The 13994-nt window shown below is 42.2% G+C and overlaps 1 protein-coding gene across 5 annotated transcripts in view; it reads right to left on the bottom strand.

Annotated features, from left to right (window-relative positions):
* Window positions 1-1507: 1507 nt before the first annotated feature.
* The window catches only part of ncam1a (neural cell adhesion molecule 1a), a 322583-nt gene continuing 310096 nt past the window's right edge, over window positions 1508-13994 (bottom strand). For 3 of the 5 annotated variants that reach the window (XM_045693508.2, XM_014137371.3, XM_014137372.3), the window contains 4 exons: window positions 10510-10717; window positions 10169-10285; window positions 9056-9619; window positions 1508-4849 (listed from right to left, as the gene is read on the bottom strand). In XM_045693508.2, the coding sequence (XP_045549464.2) occupies window positions 4720-4849; window positions 9056-9619; window positions 10169-10285; window positions 10510-10717 (1019 nt within the window). In that variant the 3' untranslated portion in view covers window positions 1508-4719. The remainder of the gene's footprint in view (window positions 4850-9055; window positions 9620-10168; window positions 10286-10509; window positions 10718-13994) is intronic. The other 2 variants (XM_082960303.1, XM_014137376.3) reach the window with 1 other exon arrangement.

The raw sequence follows: 13994 nt of genomic DNA, 5'->3' as shown, positions 1-13994 counted from the left end.
CAGGCTATATCACGTCTGGCAGGGGCAGGCCGTCATTGTAAATAATAATGACTTGCCTAGTTAAATAAAGGTTAAATAGAAAAAACGATAAAAAAAATATCCAGATGATGGTGCGTACTATTTCGCGCAATGACGCTGTCGGTGTGTTCAAAGCATTAGGTATAGCCGGATGTGAGTTGTGTCTCTGGTAGCTTACTTTTATTCCGGTAAAACACCATTTTCAACAGCCCATAGATTAAAAAAAAAACGAGCAAATGACATAGGTTGTCACTACACTAATAAAGCCCAATATCACGGAAGCCATTTTACCATTTGAATGCTGAAGGTGCCGCGGATGTGCAAGATCAGGAACAGGCCACCTACCTCGCGTTGGTCCGCACGAAGCTGGGCACAGAGCGCATTTGACCAGGCTATTGATATTGCTTGGGCATCAATGGCTGTCAACACTTGCAGTTCAGCACTGAAGAGGTGCTGTTGTCACAAAATATTAGGTATTTTCGGGAAGGTAGAAAGAAAGTAATATGAACCGTCGATTTGTATCATTTGACCAATGCATGTTACATTTGGATCTGTTTGGGGTCCGCAGACCGATGCACGTGTATCTTAAACATTAAAATCAGGGATCGATGCATATCGTTGAATGTTACATCCCTATTTAATTCCGTTTACAGTAATTCCGTTACCGGATGTAGATCCACTTCACCTACTGTAGTTTAATAACCAAAATAGATTTTTTCAAACTCAATGTGTCATGTCATAGCTGACACTCCATTCTTTCTGACATCTTTGCATCTTAATTCGGAGCAGATATTTAACAGTTTTTGTAAAACTTGGTGGATAATTTTTTTGGGGAGATTTTACTATAATTCTGTTACTAAACATTGCATCTGCACAGTTCTTTCAGTAAATGTGTTTTTGTAAAATGTTCTGTGTAAACTGTTAAAATTAATCAGTGCATAGAGTTGTGCGGTTTGTTAAACTTTGAAATCAATGTTTTTTGTTTAGCAAACATTTTAAAGTGAAAAATAGGAGTCTCAGTGTAATTCCATTACCATGGAATTGTCCTTTTCTACCATCTAGTGGTTATAATCCTCAGCATCATGGATGTAGTGTATGGGCAATGTACGGTTAGTTGTGGAACAGACATACAGTTACTGGTTACAGCATATTATGACAATCATGGATGACAATATTTACTCAGATGTGTTTAGCGGCGTACTTCAACCCATTGTTGTTTACTTAAAAAATGACTGAGTAAATCCTGTAAACAACAATGGATTCTGGTAAATTTGAGCCCATCACTCAAATTGTCATTACATTTTTGTTTGGTAAACAAAGTGCATCCTTCATCATATCCAAATTTCAAACTACCATAAAATATATATTTTTTATTGACACTTACTAAAAGGCATGACTAACAAAAACTCCAACAAAACATTGTCAGAATACTTTCTTTGATGGACTTCTTGTCATTGTTGTGGCTAAGTAAAAGTCAATTACGCGATGATATTTTTCCTTTAACTTTATTGAACACAATTTCTGACAGAATGCAAAGTCAAACTGTTTTTTTTTTCGGTTAGTACTCAGTATTTACACCAGTGACAGTGGAGAGAGATGGTACCAATGTTTCACTTAGTAAAAATCTGTATACAAGAGAGAAGGCCCCAAAAGCAGGTTATGGTGGGTAAGAATGAGAATGGAGGTCTCTGGGAAACATATTGGTGGGGAAAACACCCCTATCTGACTGAAAATGTCACATTACCAACTTTTGTTTGGCTATCGGAGTAAGAGACTCCAAACCTCGTTGGATTGCCTGGGCAACGTTCAGCAGGTCACAACATTGGCCAACGTTCAGATAGAAATGCATGATGTAGAACAAAAATACCTATCTTTATATAGACTAAGCAATCACGTAATATCTAGTCAGGACAATTCTATCTGCAACATTCCAATGTTTTCATACTGAACATGGCCCCAGACTCCATTCAAATACTTGAAAAAAACGCTTCCGTACTTCCTGTATTCCTTGAAATAAACTGGCATGATTGGTGAGGTGGAAGCAATACGGTGACACCTCACTTTCACCAAGCCAACAGTGTCAGGTAAGTGGTTACTTTCAGGAAGTGAGGAAGTCAGAGAGAAAGAGCGTTTTTCCCTTTCTCATGGCATTTCTAAAGTTTTTGAAAATCGTTTTTTTGTTCCCCTCGACTTCTTTCCTGAAATAAGTTTCATGGCACAGTACACTAATGAAAATTTCAATGTAAATGTACATAGGAATTGGTCCCACATTATCATAGCATTTGAACATACAGGTCAAAAGCCACAGCAGTCCAGGTTTTTTTGGGTCAAGAGAAACCCATCTTTTTTTTTTATTACATGGTTAGGAATGGTTTATACACATTTAATCAGAAACTGTGTCATTTCAACACACCTCTTTACATTACAGAGCCTTGTGGAGTAAAAGCACTTGATGACTATTTTGAAGAAAACAAAAAAGTTCGGAACAGACAACAGTTTACAGAACACTTCAAAAGATCAATGTACAACAGATAAAGCCTTGGTCAATTCCTTTCTCAGGAACTTTTCAGTGCTGCCACACCAATGAAATCCAAGATAAGAGTACATTGCATGCTTGTTTCAGGTCAAGAAAAAAAATATTTTTCCTTCATTAATGATGTTCGGTTTTGAAGACAAACCGTGAGCACTGCAAGTCATTTGAGCCAATTGGGATTGGAAATATTTGATCATGTCCAAAGTTGTGTTTGTGTGAAACTACTTTTGGTGTAGTGATCATGAGTTAATCATTGGAATGAATGTTGTTTTTCCTTGTTTATTTGGGGAAAACATTTTATTTTGCATTAGTCACATGGAGAACCAGTGAATGAGGAGCCTTGTGAAAACGATGTGGACACAACTGACCACCTCCATTTTCACCCCCAGAGCTGAGTTTATGCACTAACACAATGACGCAGCGGTTTAGTCATTTTACAGTTTACAAACCAGTTACATTGTCAGTACTATTCCTGTGTTTTCCTTGGACTGTGTAGTAAAGGAATGGCAATGGACAGAACTAGGACACGAAACCTTATGCTGTCACCTCCTAGAACAGGCAGACACTGAGCAGGATGGAACGCATGCTGCCATTTTGACGTTTCAGAAGGCACCGTCTTCTTTTGTTTTCTTGTTTTCGTCTGCTCATTGCTTTCATGGTTTTTCATGGAATTGTTTTGTTGTCTGTACTATTAGCTATACCTTTCACAACCAAACTATGCATATTTTTTAAAATTCTATGACAAAGAACACGTATTCACACTAGGATATTCACGCATTCACAGTGCACAAGCTTGCAGTCTAAAGTATGAGAAACGCTGTACAAAAAGGTCAGATTTAATATTTTTTGATTTTTACCAAATCCACACCGGAGTACTATGGCTTAAATAAGAAATGTATAAATCCGGCCATTACATTTGTTTATATGCATAAAATATGCTGAAAAACACAAAACATACATTTTTATTCCCTTGCATTTTGAGATGAAGCCCAATCAATCACTAAATTGGAAGTGCTGTTGGCAACAGGCACAGTATTCTGAAGTTATGGGACAAAGCCATCAAACGGGGGAATAAATAGGACTGTTTCTAGGCTATTTTAAGGACTTCTGTTCATACATTCAGCTGCTACCACTCATATCTGGCCTTTGATTACATCATTCTCCCATAAGCCATGCTACTCTGTATGCCCGTCTCTTCCTGTGACCCCTTGGGACCTGCAACATTTCCGGGGTTAAAGCTGAGCCCTGAAACCCTTGGAGTGGAACAGGTCCAAAGCTCATCTAATAGGAGAATCAATTAAGAAGATATAGAGGTGTGTGTGTGTGTTAGAGAAAGTGTGTTCTTATATTTGCCAAAACAAATTAACCAAAAAATTGAATCTTAGAGACGATAAATTGCGTAACGTTAACCACCAACTCCAACCTCTATAACTGTGGAATAAACATTGTCTTTCTGCTGTGTCTTCTTTTGTTGTTGTTGTGTCTACACAATCTTGGGACAGAGTTAACACAATGTAAACATTCAAGAACAAAAATAAAAACAAAAGACAACCACATATGAAAAAATATGCTCTCTCTAGTTCTCAAAAATTATACATGAAAAATAAAGATACAATAAAATGCAGTTACTTCTGCACATTATTTAAACACACAACAAAACATACTTTTTTTTTTACCCCAAAATCCATTAGCAGTGGAAATAATGATGGCATTACTGCATAACAAAGAGAACATAGCTGGAAATAGTGTGTGGGTAAGGTGTGTGCACATCGTAAAGGCATTGTTCTGAAGTAAAGCTACAATTCCCATGGTTATCTGTGCCAATGATACTTAGCTTCTGTCCCATTTAAAAGACTGGTAACGTTGATGTTACATATAAAAGGAGGTCAAGGAGAGTGAACTAGAGGTAAGGATTTTCCTTCACGTGAACACAGAGAAAATGACAAAAGGAATAACAGATAAAGAAACACTAAGGCAGGTGCATTAGGTCTTATTCCCGCTCTACATGTCTAACAAACTCATCTTTTGCTCGGAGAACTCATAGAAGACACTGAAAAAAAAATACCCTTTATTGAGCTTTTTGTTGTTTGACGGAGTGGTGTGTGACGTTTTCCTCTGGAGGTCTGTGACTGTGGTGCACCCGACCCCCTCCCTTCTGGCTGTCGGGATCATGCTTTGCTCTCGTTGCCATTTGTCTTTGCAGCTTCGTTGGGGACTGTCTTCACCTCCGACAGGGCTTTCTTCACCTCTATCGCCTTCTCCGGCGCTTTACTTTTATCGTCTGTCACGATTTTGCCGCTGAAGGGAAGGAGAGTACCACACAAAAAGAGAGATTCTTTAAGTGATGAATACTAATCTATTGCAGCACGCAACTGTCTGTTCTAAGCGGCATTTTGTCTTAAAAAAAGGAAAAACAGTTGCTTCAGGTTTTTGAGGGAATGTGTATCCCCTGGAACCAAATGCATTTCACACATAACAGGATCTGCTCTGCTATCCTATCCTGACATCAAAGACGGTCACGCAGATGTCACAGCCGTTTCATGGGGGAATGCATGGTTATATTATATTGAGAGAGCAGAGATACAGTACGTGAGGGAACGGCACACTGGAACAGAACATCAATACGAAGCAATACTGGGAGGAAATACAGATGGTCTGAATTGAAGGAGGAGCGAATGATGAATGTGGAGAAAGGAGAAAAAACTTCCAACATTTAGTCAACGACTGTTCTACATAACATTCACTTCAAGACTGCAACAAAATTACACATTGTCGTTTACCCCTTTGGTCTGGTGGTCACTAAATGTGTCACTGATTACCATCTTTCATTCTATCCAAAAACGCAGTAAAGTACATAAGCTTTGTGACTGGGCCAGACATTTCTTCCTAGTCATGCAGTTTCACAAGTCATGCAGATCGCACTTTGATAATTAAATGAAATGAAGTCTAACTTGTATCTCATCAGATGTGACAGAGCAGTCTAGTCCACTTCACAGCAAATTGCTTTTCCCCCTATGATTAGTCCGGGGTTAGTTTGTGTTGATTGAGTGTCAAGGGAAAAAAAATACTTTTGAGCCTGTATCTGTCAGCCTAATCATAAATGCTAACGAATGATCAAAACGGATCAAGCTGTAGAGCTGAGAATCCTGGAGTGAATTGGCATAAGTCTTCATTGGCGCGTTGTGCCTCAGTTGACCTATGCTTTTCATCAACCTCTGGTACCGTGCCTTCCTGTTCAAATGATATTCTTCAAACAAACACTTCAGGTGATGAATAATGACTATGGGCTAGATAATGAGGATGGACTTGTCCTCTCTCTGGTAGTAACTAAGCCCGAGGACTCCCAGGCTAACTGAGTAGTACGCTACTCTGCACGGCAAAGAACCATTTTGGAGAATTTCCCCTACCATGGCATCGTAAAGTACCTGGGAAACCATGTATTCTACTACCAGGGTGACCCATTGATGAACAGCTCCTGTATAGAAGGGCACAGTGACAGAGTCAACAAGGAACTGGGGTAACTGATGATTGCTGATAAAGATGTGAGTCTCCATTAGCGACAGATGAATTGTGGGTCATTATGGCGGCCTCAAAGAGAAAAGGGTCTTAGGTTACTATCTACACCATCCGCCGGTGGACTGGGCTTTGTTGGAGTCCACCGGGATCTGGCTCCTACTGTCAGCCAGACTCCACAAAAGGTAACTGATCCCAGAGATTTGGGCTTGATCACAACAGCAGCAGGACTTCCATTACCTTGTCCATAATAACCCTCTCTGGGAGGACTGCTTCTGCTGGCCACAGTGGGTGACCGCCCGGCTGGCTATGCATGTTTCAAGACCACCACCCACCGCCTTGCGGTTCAGCGGGGATTAGTAGCATCAGTGAAAAGGCGCTTTCCTCTTTGGCAGTGTCAGGGCCAAAGTACTCTGCCGGCCACTGTGAAAGAGTGGGAAACCTCAGGCCACCTTCAACCTGGCAAGGAAAGGACTATTACAGTGGATATTTTGTCACCTCAGGGGTAGCGTTCCCTGTCAGACGTCTGGTGCTGTATCGCCTTGCGGTTGAACGTGTCATTGTAGCGTCCTGATAAAATGACCAGGTTGGCTGCCGGAGGAAGTCATTGATCTCAGCACTGACTGACCTTGGCTTTAGAGAGTAGCACAGGAGTAGTATCAACAGGGACAAAAATAAAGTTGGTGTAGGAAAACAACCACCTAAACAAATAGCAAGTCGGGCAAATTAGCTACTAGACCAGGGGTGGGCAATTCCAGTCCTCGAGGGCCTGATTGGTGTCACAGTTTTGACCCAATCCCAGCTAACACACCTGACTCCAATAATCACCTAATCATGATTTTCAGTTTAGAATGCAATTTGATTAATCAGCTGTGTTTGCTAAGGATGTAGAAAAAGTGTGACACCAATCAGGCCCCCGAGGACTGGAGTTGTCCATCCCTGTGCTAGACAATGAAGATAAACTGGGAGCCTGAAAGGCTTTTCTCCACGAATCCTGCTAAGGTGACATAAATGTAGCTAATTAGGGTAACGGCCTTGGATAGCTATAAAAGTGTAGTGTTGTTATTGCCTGGAGGACAAACTGCCATTGAAACCGTGATCATTGATGACAGGGTCTGTTAAGCAGCCTGGCCTTAGCCAGGGCAAGGGAAACTAGGCCAGCCTGGTCTGGACTGGCTGGCTGGCTGGAGGGTGAACTCTGCCCCTGTTGCTATGGGAACCCTGGTGTGGATAATATTGGGAGGCAAGGAAGATAAATCCCAGTGGAACTCGATATCTGTCCAATATAACGATATAATGGATGAAAACAGAGGAACCGAGTAGTTGTCTGTTTGTTAGCACCCAGATGTGGAGGAGCAGTTACATCTGCCAGCTGCACTTTACTGTAGCTACATGTCAGCTGGAGGGGAGAGCTGTGTGTCTGTGTGTGTGTGTGCATATCAGCTGGAGGGGAGAGCTGTGTGTGTGTGTGTGTGTGTGCATGTCAGCTGGAGGGGAGAGCTGTGTGTATGTCAGCTGGAGGGGAGAGCTGTGTGTGTGTGTGTGTGTGTGTGTGTGTACGCATGCTGTGGGGGGCCAAATCATCCTGCAGTCCCGCAGTTTCATTCTGCCTTGGTAAAATATAAACAGTCCTCCATTCTGAGATGGGAGAGTGTAGCGGCTCTGTTTGCTTTCTGTACTGATTAAAGCAGTTCGCACATGGGGCCCTGGGCTCAGAGCTGACAGCAGCAGACATAGAAGCGTGATTCCAATACTCAAAGGCAGCAAAGGGAGGTGAGGAAGGGGGGACGAACAAACCGTTGAGAAACGAAAAGAGAAGGGGGAGGAAGAAACAAAAGTGTCTTGTAAATATTTGAATAGTCCCCATTCCTGTTCATGCCCCGTGGACATCCATGTTTGCAGCCAAGTTCGGCAGGGGAGACTCTGCCATGGTAAAGGCCCCGGGTACTAAAGAGGCTGGTGTTTATGCATGCCCGCCACAGCCAGAATGCATATTAACTAAGTGCCTGTGTTTTGGCTGAGGGGAACCAAATGGGAAAAGCAAGAGCCCAATGGGCTTTCAAACATTGATGATCCGAGGGTGTCCAAGGTCAACCTCTGAGGAGTGGCCTTCGAAGCCAGCCTACAGGGCTGTCTTTCAAACAAGTCGGACAGCTAAGTCAAATAAAAGTACCATCTAAGGACCGTCCACATAGACCATGCCAGCCTTGTTAACACTAGTCCTTTGAATGTACAGAGGGATCAGTATTCTGTAGCACAGCCTGCGGAGGAGACTATTCTACCTCCAGGAGAGGAAGAAGGTGTCCTCAGTGGACAAGCTCAGGAATCTAGTAAGCCTGTAAGATGCCTGACAAGACTGGTCGGTTGTCGTGTGGCAAACAAATCACTGTGGAGGCCGGGGAGGAGGAGATGCATCAGACCCGCTAGACTTATGAAGATATATCTGTCCGTTCAAGAGTCATCATGCCGATGACGAGAGCTCCGTTGCCACGAACGGATACATTAAGTCCTGACATTCATCACTGATCTCTGTTTTTTGTTTGGGGTGTTATGGGTGAAAAGCATGGGACAAGCGAGAGGGTGTAATCGGAGCAAGCTCCTGGAATACCGCTCTACAGAGCTCGCCTGATCATCCTTAGGGTTTGCCTGAGAGAAGACTGAAATGTACGAGCTTCCGCCGAGAACAAAGCCCTTTCATACCGTGCTGATCGAAATGGCTTTGTACTGTTGCGAAGAAACATTGTTTTCAGGAGATAACAATCGCAGAAGATGATTGTGGCAGTAATATCAGGACCATAATTCCGTCGTATCTATCAGATTTGGTAAAACTTCTGATGTGAGTGAGTGAGTGAGTGAGTGAGTGAGTGAGTGAGTGAGAGAGAGAGAGAGCGAGAGCCCATCACTATGAGAACAGAACACAGTAGGAGGTGGTGATAGAGGGTGAGTGAGGACAGACACAGTAAAACAGACTAGGAGGAGGGGGGGTCATACTCGTCCTGGGCGGGTGCAGCAGTGGAGTCTGCTGGGGCCTTGGAGCCTTTGCTTGGGGCATCAAACACATCCTTGGCCAGGCCGTCTATCTGTAAGTCCTTATTCTGACTGCTGGTGGCGGAGGGGCTTTGGACAGACTCGGGCTGGCTCTGTGGTGCGGCATCGGCTGTGGCAGAGGGGGGGTTGGAGGGGACCTTGACTGGCTTCGAGGATGGGGCTGTGGGGGTGGGGGGCTTGGGGTCGGACGAGGGTGTGGCTTTAGGAGCCTCGCTTAGGTCAACGAGGGGAGCCACGTCGGATTGGGCGGCACGCTGGGGGGCGGGGGTGCTAGGTTTGGGCGTGCTGGACTGGGGGATGGGGGCAGGAGTGCTTTTAGGGGAGGTTTTGGGGGCAGTTTTGGACTCAGCCGGGACAGGGGTTGGGCCAGCTGCGCTGGAAGTGAGAGTGGTGCTCTCGCTAGCTGGGCTGTTCTGGGTTGTGCTAAAGCTCTCAGTGACAGGTTCAGAGTTAGTGGCGACAGAAGGGAGCAAGTCCACCACCGTGGCGGTAGTGTCAGCAGCGGGCCTGTGAAGAGAGGAAAGCAGGAAAGAGAAGAGCCATCGAGCCGCAAGAGAGTGAGGGGAAAAAGAGAGCAGGGAGGGGTAGGGGGTGAGGCCAAGGCACAAACAGACATCCTGAGTGAGTGCTACATGCAGTGATAAAGAAAAGAACTAGAGATTCAAAATGTTAAAGTGGAGTGAGGTATAGACACAGACACTATCTTAAGCAAACTAAAGCAAATTAAATCAAAATCAGGTGCTTAAGGGTTTAGGGTCAAAGTTATTAAATGTTTGAGGCTGTTAGTACAACAACTATTTTTGCTACCATCAGTGTAAACAACAAACATCCGATCACATCTTCAGTATCAGGTTTTGATATTCCATTCTCCCATTATTTGATCAATTAGTTTAGCCAATATGTCAGCAAACACATGATCAAAACACTCAACTGCTGTCATTATGGAATAAGAAGTATGTCTTATGCATAGACATATTGCACGATTAGTATTGGTTTGCCAGTGTAGGGCAACCCCAGAGCAGGGTGTCTACCCACAGCCATTGCTGGAGTACTCACTCAGGCTCAGTCAGAGGGGTGGTCTCGTTAGGCTCTGTGGGCCCCCCCCCTTCATGGTTAGGAGTGCGCTCCTCCTCCGTCCTCACCTCCACAATGGGCCCCTTGGACTCATCCTTCCTGTAATGGGAAAAAGTATTTTAAATAAATGCTGGTACAGTGCAAGCACATTGTAGTGAGTAATTTTTGTTTTAAAAACCCTGCACTGCTGCACTGTCAAACTGTGGTCCGTTGTCTGAGAGCAGCTACTGTGGGATGCTGGATGAACAGGACACTTAAATTGCATACAGCACTTCAGAGAGAAGAGGAAGGCAGCCAGGGAGCAGATAAGAAGAGAGACTCACGTGAACGCCGCCTTGCCCTCCTCGAGGTCCTTGCTCTTGGCTCCGGGTCCGGACTTGCCGCAGAAGTTGACGGCAATGCACATGACGAGGCCGCACTTGTTGAGGAAGTAGCAGGTGACGTCGACGCCCACCAGCAGAAGCACAAAGACCACAATGAGGATCCCCACGATGGCCCCCGTGCCTAGGCCTGAGCCGCTATCCATAGTGTCTGGAAGGAAGGAGAGGGAAGGACGAAGGGAGGAAGAGAGAGAGAGCGTAAGGGAGACCGAAAGAGTGGAGAGAAAGTTAGAGAGGGTTGGAGAGAAAGTTAGAGGGAGGAAGAGAAACGGGGAGAGAGGGAGTTAAAGAGAACGTTGGAGAGAGAGGACGAGATAGAGACAGAGAAACGCTGCATTAGAGTCAATATTAATCTCCACCCTGTCATCCATAACTTCATACTGTCAGACTGCTTCTCTCCAGGCGTCAAGTGTGTTGTTGTTCTTTGAACAGGCTCTGGGCCAAATCATGACATATTCTCCTAAAAATACATCAGAGTGATGCTATACAGAAAAAACAAAACAAATTTTGATCTGTTAAGACTCTAAAAATAGGTTGGTAATCAGATTATCAAAAAAGACACACTTGGGCCAAGAGAATACACAACGGATTGCATTAGTTGCATTCAACCAATAAACAACGGTCAGTTACTATCCAAGTTAATGTTAGACACAGGGCATGTATCAGCCATCTAAGGTACTATATTAAGAGGCGAGCAGATAAATAGATTACCCATATTAGGGTCACACACCAGACATGCCCATCACGACATCCTACACTAATCAAATCTAAACATCAGAACATGAAGGAAGTCTAATGGGGCATCAATCAAAAATCATAAAACGGTCAACCATTGGAGCACCTGGTTCATTAAATAAAGATGCTTGTCTTATCATCACTGCCTATACGGGTCTATATGCCTTTATGACCCCATATGGGACTGTCGCTTACCCACTCTCATTATTGTTGACAGTTGTAAGACAAAGCAAAAGGCAGTGGAAAGACAGTAAAATCAATCAAACATTATGCAAATATGTTTAAATCTCTTTTACATAGATGAATACTACAAACAAATAAACAATGCGGAAATAAAGCCTATAAGAAGGGCACAAAACAAAGGCAATGGATTGTGTTTTCATGAAGCAAACATACACACAAGCAACAGTACTTACCAGAAAATGAATATCCAGGACTATGTAAAATACTACAATATTAATAAGAATCTACAATAGTCACACCACTTGACTTTTTCCACATTTTGTTGTGTTTCAGCCTGAATTTAAAATTTATTAAATTTAGATTTTCTGTCAAAGTGGAATTATGTTTTTAGAAATGTTTACAAATTAATAAAAAATGAAAAGCTGAAATGTCGAGAGTCAATAAGTAATCAACTCCTTTGTTATGGCAAGCCTAATTAAGTTCAGGAGTAAAAATGTGCTTACAAATAACATAATAATTTGCATGGTCTCACTGTGTGCTATAATATTGTTAAACATGATTTCTGAATGACTACCTCATCTCTGTACCTCACACATAACATTATCTAAGGTCTCTCAGTCGAGCAGTGAATTTCAAACACAGATTCAACCACAAAGACCAGGGAGGTTGTCTAATATCTCACAAAGAAGGGCACTTATTAGATGGGTAAAAATAAAAAAGCAAACAAATATCCATTTGAGCATGGTGAAGTTATTAATTACACTTTGGTTGGTGTATCAATACACCCAGTCACTACAAAAACACAGGCGTCCTTCCTAACTCAGTTACCGGAGAGGAAGGAAACCGCTTAAGGATTTCACCATGAGGCCAAATGGTGACTTTTAAACAGTTAGAGTTTATTGGCTGTGATAGGAGAAAACTAAGGTTGATCAACAACTTTATAGTTCCTTCACAATACTAACCCAATTGACAGATTGAAAAGAAGGAAGCCTGTACAGAATACAAATAAGCTCTTAGAGACCTACCCAGAAAGTATCACAGCTGTAATTGCTGCCAAAGGTGCTTCTAGAAAGTATTGACTCAGGGGTGTGAATACTTATGTAAATGAGATATTTCTGTATTTCATTTTCAATAAATTTGCAAACATTTAAAAAAACATGTTTTCACTTTGTCATTATGGGATATTGTGTGTAGATGAGTGAGAAATAATATACATTTAATCCATTTTGAATTCAGGCTGTAACTCACCAAAATGTGGTTATTAAGTCAAGGGCATAAATACTTTCTGAAGGCACTGTATGTATCTCTCCACTACAATGGATGACCATGTATCCACACTGTTAATACTCTGCCTTCGACACACACCCAAACCACACATGATCATGAACAGAATTAATATGAGCTTGTAACCCAACCACAAAACTGTTAAACAGATGAATGTTTCACCAAACAATTATTACTATGCTTTGTGTCAAATCAATCTCACACAATCAAATTTGGAAATCATTTGCAGCTAATTTGCATTCAGTAAACAGACACACAAAGAGATCGTAGATTTGATCAAACAGAATAATCTAAAACTTAACTCAAATCAAATAAGAGCATTTGGAGTATGGTTGACTTGACACATAATGATCTACACATGACAAACAAGTTAGATAGAATTATGATGACAGAACAAAATTCAATTCCAGTTTTTGTTAGCTCTGTTAGGTGTTAAATATGAGACAATTTATATTCTGAATTAAAGCAACACATAGGCAATCCTCGATTTGGACTTACTCTTTGCTCTTGTCATATTGAGAATATCAGGATGTCTAAATGTCAGACTCATACACCACACAGTACTCACAGTAGAATCAATGCAACAAAATGTACTTGAATAATTATATGATTTACTGGAAAACCATCACTTATCAAACAGGGTAGGCTTCAAGGTAGGCATTTATTGGGGTGATATGAACCATCATGTAATTTCATTGACATTGTTCCCTTTCTGAGTTCAATGAAATGCACGAGTAGGAAGTCTTTCATTTAAATTTTTTTTATAAATCAGCAAAGTGCTCATTCCCATTGAAATGTGTTGAGATTTTTGCTCCGTCTCGTATTCCAGCGTTCCCTCCAAACGACCAGGAAGCCTGGGTCTTATCTTACTGTAACACACACAGTGATTTTGGCAAACAGTAGCCGACGTTTGGGCTCCAGTATCACTGGCTTACAAATGTGTGTAAGGACACTGATTGAGACTCGGCTGCACAGAGAGGATGTGCATCTTTATGCAAATCCACTCTATATACACTGGTACCTTGAGAGGGAGGATACTTGTATGGCAGAAACACAAATTCACACACACTTGATTGATGTATTTGTATAATGTAATCGTCTTGTCAGACCGGAGTGTATTATATCTGTCACTTCTTTGAAATAATGTTGTTGACTGCATACGGTTTGGTTGGAGGCAAATATAGAAAGCTATTCTATCATTTCACCAGTCTACATTAAGGATAGAG

This window comes from Salmo salar, chromosome 13, assembly GCF_965601325.2.
Source record: "Salmo salar chromosome 13, fSalSal1, whole genome shotgun sequence".
Classification (NCBI taxonomy): domain Eukaryota; kingdom Metazoa; phylum Chordata; class Actinopteri; order Salmoniformes; family Salmonidae; genus Salmo; species Salmo salar.
Note: the sequence above shows the minus strand (reverse complement) of the source record. Positions and strands in the feature narration are given on the sequence as shown.